At 38.4% G+C, this 7,917-nt stretch overlaps 1 protein-coding gene across 1 annotated transcript; it reads right to left on the bottom strand.

Moving 5' to 3' along the window:
- Positions 1-2,698: 2,698 nt before the first annotated feature.
- LOC140337708 (3-galactosyl-N-acetylglucosaminide 4-alpha-L-fucosyltransferase FUT3-like) lies at positions 2,699-4,609 on the bottom strand. The gene has a single exon (XM_072421510.1). It carries the CDS (start codon positions 4,607-4,609, stop codon positions 3,569-3,571), a length of 1,041 nt encoding a protein of 346 aa, XP_072277611.1. The 3' UTR covers positions 2,699-3,568.
- Between the last annotated feature and the right edge of the window lie 3,308 nt (positions 4,610-7,917).

The following is a 7,917-nucleotide window of genomic DNA, read 5'->3' as shown; positions in this document are numbered from 1 at the left end:
ACTGAAAATATGTTTAATTTGGAAATAACTGATTATCTCACCCTGTGGGACATCAAATCTATCTCTGAAGTATTGAAAAGAGCAGAAGGCACCTAAATTATGCAAACTCACATGAGTGGTTAGATGGCATTCGGTCAACCAGGAGAAGGGCTTAGTATCCCTTTATCCAGGGGGAAAAGGGGGTTCCTCAGAAAGAAGAGAAGAGGGGGTGGAGATATCAAACTTCACTGACTCTTAACCCTGACCCACACTCAAAGAGAATGGCTAATGATGGGGTTGTCACATTTCCCACTCAGTTTTGGAGAAAGTCAGAGCAGATTAACTATTCCTGTTAGGAGACTCAGCTGAGAATCTAGTGCAGGGGATGGCAACCTTTACCATCAAAAGAGCCATTTCACCCGCTCTTCCACTAAAGAAAAAAGTCTGGAGCCGCAAAACATAACACAGCTTATAAACTTTTAAAAATGTCCCTAGTATCATGATTTATTTTATGAATTTGTGCAGTATTTATTGTATTTCACTGGAATTATTATACTCATGATTAAAGTAATCAGTAATCTTTCTTGTTTATACTTTTATATTTTAAAGTCCAGCAATCATAAGTTGTTTTCCCCAAATTAATAGGTAATTTATTTGGTAATTGATAAACAGAATATTAAGTAATTAAATATGTATAAAATTATAATATTACACACAATTATGTATATATACAAATATTATATTGAAGGAATAAATCTTAAGAAACTTACATTTGAACAGGGTGGATTTTTTTGATGGGCAGAGTTTTTTATGTTCTTACGATGCCTTAGCGAATAAATTTTAGGGGGTGTTATCCACAGGTGTCCACCACTAGCACCTCTAATTTTGTTCACCTGTACCCCCTCATAACAGAGAAATTGGGGTTCATGTGCTTGAAGCCCTCAGCAATGTGTAACATGGTAGATTTTTTTGATGGGCAGAGTTTTTTTATGTTCTGATGATGGCCTAATGATTAAATTTTAGGGAGTGTTAGCCACAGATGTTGCCCACTTGCACCTCTAATTTTATTCACCTTTATCCTGTCATTCCAGAGAAATTGGGGTTCAGGTGCTAGAAGCCTTCACCAATGTGAAACAGGAAGTTTTTTTGATGGGCAGAGTTCTTTATGTTCTGACAATGGCCGAACAATGAAATTTTAGGGAGTGTTAGTCACAGGTGTCCCCCACTTGCACCTAATTTTTTGTTTTTGTACATCTCCCAGACAAATTGGGGTTCAAAGTAGGGAAGGGAAAGGGTAGTGTAGTATGACATTTTTAGTTTTGTGACAGGTAGGTATAAATTTGGGGTTCGCACCTCCTTGCTATGTAAGTGGCCCCAGGGGTCCATAATTTGTATGTTTAATTTCAGGCATCTAGACACACTTACTTTTCAAACAGCAACCCTAATGTTCAATTTTAAATATTCTTTATAATTATGACCCTCATATTTTAAAATTTGGTAAAGGTGGAAAGATAAAATTTGGGTTACTGATAGCTATGATGGTCCCCTGTGTACCCTGAAAGTTTCAGGTTGGTACAACATACTGTTTAGGAGATATGGAGCTTTGTACTGGCTGCAGGACATGACATGCAGCATTCATACACAAACACAGCTGTGAAACTGTCCTGACGATTACGTCATTGTACACGCCCCCTGGTAGATTTAATTCAATGGGTAGAATCCGGGATCTCCTGTCAGCGGCCAAAGGGAGCCACAACAAGGGGCTTAAAGACGCATGCGTCTCAGGAGCCGCAGGTTGCCGACCTCTGATCTAGAGAGACCCAGAGAGGAGCAGCAGACCCAGAGTGATATAGTGTGAGATGAGTCAATTGGGTCGCTTGATAATATTTAGAAAAATGTGGGAGACCCAAGTTTCCACATGTTTTCGGCCAATACAGCGTTTGCTTCGCCACTCTGGGCCTCTTGTCCCCCGATACAAAATTCAGAACACGTGACTGAAGAGTCTTGAGATAATAGGTAAGGATAGCAATGGGAAGAACCCATGCATAGTAAAGGAATTTAGGAAGTAAGTTCATTTTACCATCAGTGATTCTCCCTAACCAGGATATTAGATAGTCTTTCTCTTTGTTTTCGTTCATAGAACCCCTTTTCCTCTTTTTTGTTTTTTGTTTTTATCTCCTTAATCTCTCCTAAATTGCCAACAAAGTTTTTAAGACTTAATTTAATTGTATCCATTCCATAAATATATTTTACAGATTGGACATTTTCTGTAAACAATATAATTGTGATTGAAACTTGAAAATAACATGACACCATTTATTTTAAATATTATAATTTTATTTTATAGCCAAACTAATCAGATCTAAAAAGCTATTCATTATCCATCTTGTCTTCTGTTTCATTCAAAGAATACAATAAAACTATTTAAATAGAGACCTGTAATTACTGGATTCACGCAGTCCTGTAGGCATCATTCCTGAGGCATGGGCCCAAAAATGAAGAGACTTGGAAAGCAAGGCCTACTTATATAAAACTAGGTGAAAAGAAAACTATTTATTTAAAGTATAAAGAGACACTATCATTAATTGATAAATTGCAGGTAAAGCACAGAAAAATCAAGTGTTCTAAAATGCTCATTTGCAATGGTTTACCTTTCCTTAAAATAGTTTAGTTATTACACATTTGAGTTATTTACTAAGTGAATTAACTAGCTTGGTGAACAAAAAATATTCAATGATGTGAATGGAAACATCGAAAGCAGAGCTTTGCCTCTTTCACTAAGTTAAGTGATTGGTCCCTTGTAAAGTAATGATTTACACAGCCTAAACTCCATTAGTAAATTAACCTCCATGTGTCTTTTAACTGCTTTAAATTTTGATTAGTCAGTTATCTTGCACAACCCATCCCTACTTATATGTCATAGCCCTCTCCTTTTCTGGAAGTGCTTAAATACTTTTTGTGGTGGCCCAACTGCTTTGCCTTTACACTTACTGTACCTACCTATGTAAACTTTTTATCTAGCTGCTGGGCAAAAAAAAGTAGAGGAATACTAGAGTGTCAACTAAGTCTGCTGGGGCTAAAACCATCATATCCAAGCTTGTGGAACCCAAAATCAGGTGTCAGGTCTTTTACAGTTATTTACAAATAACGTGCCTAAAAAAAATTAGATGTTAAAACGTGGCAAAAGGATATTTTTAATAAAACAAGTTTTCAAGCTAGGATACCAGATATCACTTGTATCACAAGACAAGTAAACATTATTCTTGCAATAAATGCTTTTTGGCAGGACGTTAACAACTACTCTCACAATCGGAAGAGAATTTTTTGGAGATTTGATGCTGAAGTTTGCAGTAATTTGCAATGACTAAAGACATTTCACTTCAATAAACTTATCTATGACCATAATAATGTATATCAATTGGATAAAAACATTGGGTGGATTTGACCTATGAGCCAAATTGGAGTACTACAGCTGTCAATGTATGAAAGTCACATTGAGATGTACTGGTGCTTATACCGCAAGCAGGTACAGCTTTGTTGGTAAAGGGTGAGGTTAGTGCTAGCAATGCACTGGGCCAACAGCCCATGGCTATTTAAACCATGCTGCAACACTTGGAATAGTCCTATAAGTTGGTCCCTCCCTCAGAGACTTGCATACTCTGCAGTACTGGGGTATCCATTCCCCTTCTGGTTCTGGAATAGTGTACGTTGATCTCCAGTTGAAATATTGTTGGTACTTTTCATCATCTTTGTCCAGACTAAGAAGATAGGAAGCCAAATCTTGAGCACTCAAAAAGTCATCCACATGAATGAATGAGTCAGGAGGAATATAACGTTCATAGTTTTCACGTGGTGGACCCATGACAACTGGTACAGTTCCTGATGCAAATGAATTAACCCAAAGTTTTTCAGTGATGTAGTCTACATGAATTGAATTCTCAAAAGCAAAATAGAATTTGTACATGGAAATAGTTTCTAAATGATGTGATCTAGAAAGATGGAGATGTCTGACACCATAAATGTCAACTTTTATGTATTTTTTTAGTTCATCATAGTACTGGACTCTTCTGGATCTTGGGTTCCAATTACTGACAGCCCAAGCCACCAATTTTGTCTTCTGAGGGATAGTAAAGTTTATGTTGCCATTGCTTTTCTCTAAATAACCATATGGAGCAAAAATATCAGAATCCACCCTGTAGGACATTGTGAGATTTATCAATTTATCCATGAACTGAAGGTTTGGACAATGGGTTGGGGACTCCATGTTAAACCATATCCAGTACTGGTTAGGGGGTCTAGGAATTTGAGGCAGTTGATTCTTACTGCTGCACACATCCCGGTGATGTATAATAACAGCATTTGCTGAAAGATACCTTGAACGGTCTACTGTAAAAAAACATTGAGAAGCATCATATTTTGGTGGGCATTGATTGAGTGGAAATACAATTCCAAAAGGATATGTCCAAAGCAGTATTATCAGTGAAGGTTCATTAGTACTGTTTGACTCTGCTGATAAACCATTTTGCAAAGTGGTGTTTCCATTTTTGTTAAATAATGTGAATATTATAAAGGAGACAAAAAACTGTAGTGTAAAAAAAAAGAAGACCCTACTCAACCACATTGATTCCATGGGCTGTTAGGTAATTTTCCAATGTTATTCTTCTATATCTCGCAATTTTAAAGATTTTGAGGTAGACAGATACCCTTATTGTTATCACTTTCCTTTTTCTAACAAACTAAAACTTTTGGTGTAATTCAGCTGCTTTTGAAGTTTCCATTCCTTATTTTCCTCAGCAGCTTTTTATACCTATAATGCAAACACAGTTAACAATGCATTAGGAGAATAGTACACCCATTTTCAATATTTTATTTTTTTAATAAGATATAGGGTCAGAATATTTACTAATATAGGGTTTTTAATGCACCATAATATACACATTTTAGCAGACAATTTCAAGGTGTATTACCTCCCATATGTATCTTCAGTCTATCTTTTTTTATATTTTTGGAAATTACATCATGATAAATAGGACACTGAGACACCAGAGCTTCACACGAGGCAGTCCTGGAAACTCAGGAAGATTTAAGTGAATCAGTGGATCAATACACTCAACAGCATCTTCTGAAAAATTAAAACTCTAGGTTTAGCGTTTTATGTTAATAAAATATATAGACTAATTCATATACAAGTGTCTTTGCTATCAAGCTGTTCTTTTGCTTTAAAATAAATAAGAATTTCTGACTCAACTTTCTTTGTACTTGTTTTGAATCAAGATAATGGGAATAAAAATAAAAAAAGTATTGTGGCTAGCGTATCACATCCTGATTCATCAATGAAATGCGCATACGCTCGACGCGTGTAAGTACGCCCCGGTCGGCAAGCTCTATTACCGCGAGTCGAGCCTGAGTTCTAGTGAACTCACCTGCCAGTTTCCTGCAAAGATGAGCAAAGATCTCGAATACGCTAATTAAGGCGATTAATTTTTAGCTGCGCGATCCAGGAGAAGATTTTAACCTCAATAATGATGTGATAGCAATTGATTAGCGCACACCTGCGCCCTGTTCTGTGCGCATCTCCAGTCCATTTTACAGGTCAGTTTGAATCTTTAACCCCTCTAGAGTTAATCCCGAGTGTGACTCGGGGTAGCTTTTACTTGCAAAAATCAGTAATCCCGAGTCACAATCCCGGGGTAACTTTAAGAGCCCCCCCTTACCTTTGCCCCACGCTCCATTGGCGATCCGATGGTCCTGGTGTGATGCCCAGGCACCGGTCCGTTGGGGGGTGTGGCCGGGCGGGAAATTTAAATTAGATTACTGAGTAATCTGCTTTTAAATAGCCCCCGGGTCCCGGCCACGCTGCTGCCCGCATCTCCAGAGAGATGCTAAGCACAATGCAGGACTTCTGCATTGTGCTTCACATCTCACTGCAGATGCCAGCAGCAATACCAAATTCGGGGGGTGGTCACCCCCTGGAATTTGCTGTTGCTGCTGGCATCTGCAGTGAGATGTGAAGCACAATGCAGATATAGTCCTTTTCTAAATAATTTGTCATGGTTTTTATTTCTTTTTTTTTTAATAGTCTGACATTTTCACTCATGTTGATTTGCCCCCACACAACTCCTCTGTTCATTAGTGGTAGTGTTATAGGGTTGTTGTCATTGTGCTGTGCTGCCTGATCTTAGCACTATTGTATATAAGCACACTTCTACTTGCTGTCCAAACTGGTTGTCAATTAGTTGTCCACCAAACCACATTGATTGCCAAGCTCACAAGCAGGGTCAGGCACTCTTAGAAATGAACAGATGGTGTGTTGTTGATTAACTTAATGCTCATAAATACTGTAGTGTATGCATTATTTAGGTGTTTACACAAAACAAATATTACTAGTATCTAAAACTTCCAGGGCCAAATCCACTTTGTGCCAAACAACTTCTTGCTTTTCCTGCTTTTTCCTGTTTCTGCAGGTTTGAATGGAATTTTAGATCTTGGCCCACTATATATATGGACTTACTCACCTCAGCTTGGTGGTGGAAGCACATAAAGGTGGATTCCTTCTTTTAACCAGAAGCAATATCATCCATGAATGTTGCTTGTAGCCAAGCCCATGATATCAGAAATCATAGGAACAAATAGACAATCTTTTCAATGTGAAGCAATATGGTCCAAAAAGCCCTCTTTGCCTATTTCTTCCTATAATTTCTCTTTTCTATGTATATGTACACATATCTAAATGCATACTCTGACACCAATGCAGGATTGGAGGTGGAAGGGAGATATATTTGCCCAGGATTCCTCTTTTGTGTGAGGTATATTTGCCCAAGATTCCTCTCCTGTGTCAAGTAGCAGGTGGAGGACTCTCACCTGTGAGATAATTAATGAAGAAGCACTGAGGGTGGGGATATAACATACAGCCAGGAGCTCAGTCAGTAGCTTGCCTTGGAGAGACACAGACAGGGGTCTGTGCGGGCTCAGCTTGCTTGGAGAGACACAGACAGGGGTTTGTGTCAGTGCAGCTCTATTTGGAGAGACACAGACAGGGGTTTGTGTCAGTGCAGCTCTATTTGGAGAGACACAGCCAGGTGGACTGTGTGAGAGAGAGCTCTGTTTGGAAACACAGACAGTAGGTCTGTAAGAGAGCTCGGCTGAGAGACTCAGAAAGTCAGTCTGGGTCAGTGAGCTGAAAAGGGAGCAGAAGGTTGCTGAAAGCTTTGTTTAGAGCTGATAGGGAGAAGCCCTCCAGCTGATAGACAGGAACGTCAGATGTATAGTAATTGGCGGGCAGGCAAGGTTTTCTTTTGCTATTTTTGTTATTTTATCTGCAACCTTCAAATAAACCTGACTACAAGTCAGCTTAACACTTATACCACAGGTGTGTGATCTGAATTGGATGAATCAGACAAGTGTCCTTTGACCCCAGCAAAGGCGACCCTGAGCTTATCCCCTCACAATACATACATGTTTTGCTTTATGTGCACTCATGTCTATACATACATTAGTGCATATGAAGCAAAACAAGCAATATACACAAAAAATACAAACTTACCTGAATGAGGACTGTGCAAAAGTGCGGTGCATTTTTCAACTGATAAAAAACAGTTCAGGCGCACATAGCGGGTCCGCTATGACTATGAGCTACACACTCCTAAAGTTTGGCGCACAACTATGTGCATCAAACCACTGAGTTTTAACAAGACAACTGTGCTGTTTTTAGCCTTACAAATCATTCAGAGAAAAGAATAGCTTAAAAACAATCACACTGTGTGTCCGGGGAGATTGGAAAGGAGATCACATAACAACAAACCCCCAAAAAACAAATGACAACATTTTACAAACAACTTTATTCAAAATAAACATTTGCTAAAAGGTCGCAATAAAATATAAAAACGCATAAAAACAAAAAAACACAAACATCTCATCACTAAATTTACACTAAATGAC

The sequence above is a fragment of the Pyxicephalus adspersus genome, chromosome 9 (assembly GCF_032062135.1).
Source record: "Pyxicephalus adspersus chromosome 9, UCB_Pads_2.0, whole genome shotgun sequence".
In the NCBI taxonomy this organism is placed as follows: domain Eukaryota; kingdom Metazoa; phylum Chordata; class Amphibia; order Anura; family Pyxicephalidae; genus Pyxicephalus; species Pyxicephalus adspersus.
This window is presented reverse-complemented; position numbering and strand designations above follow the sequence as displayed.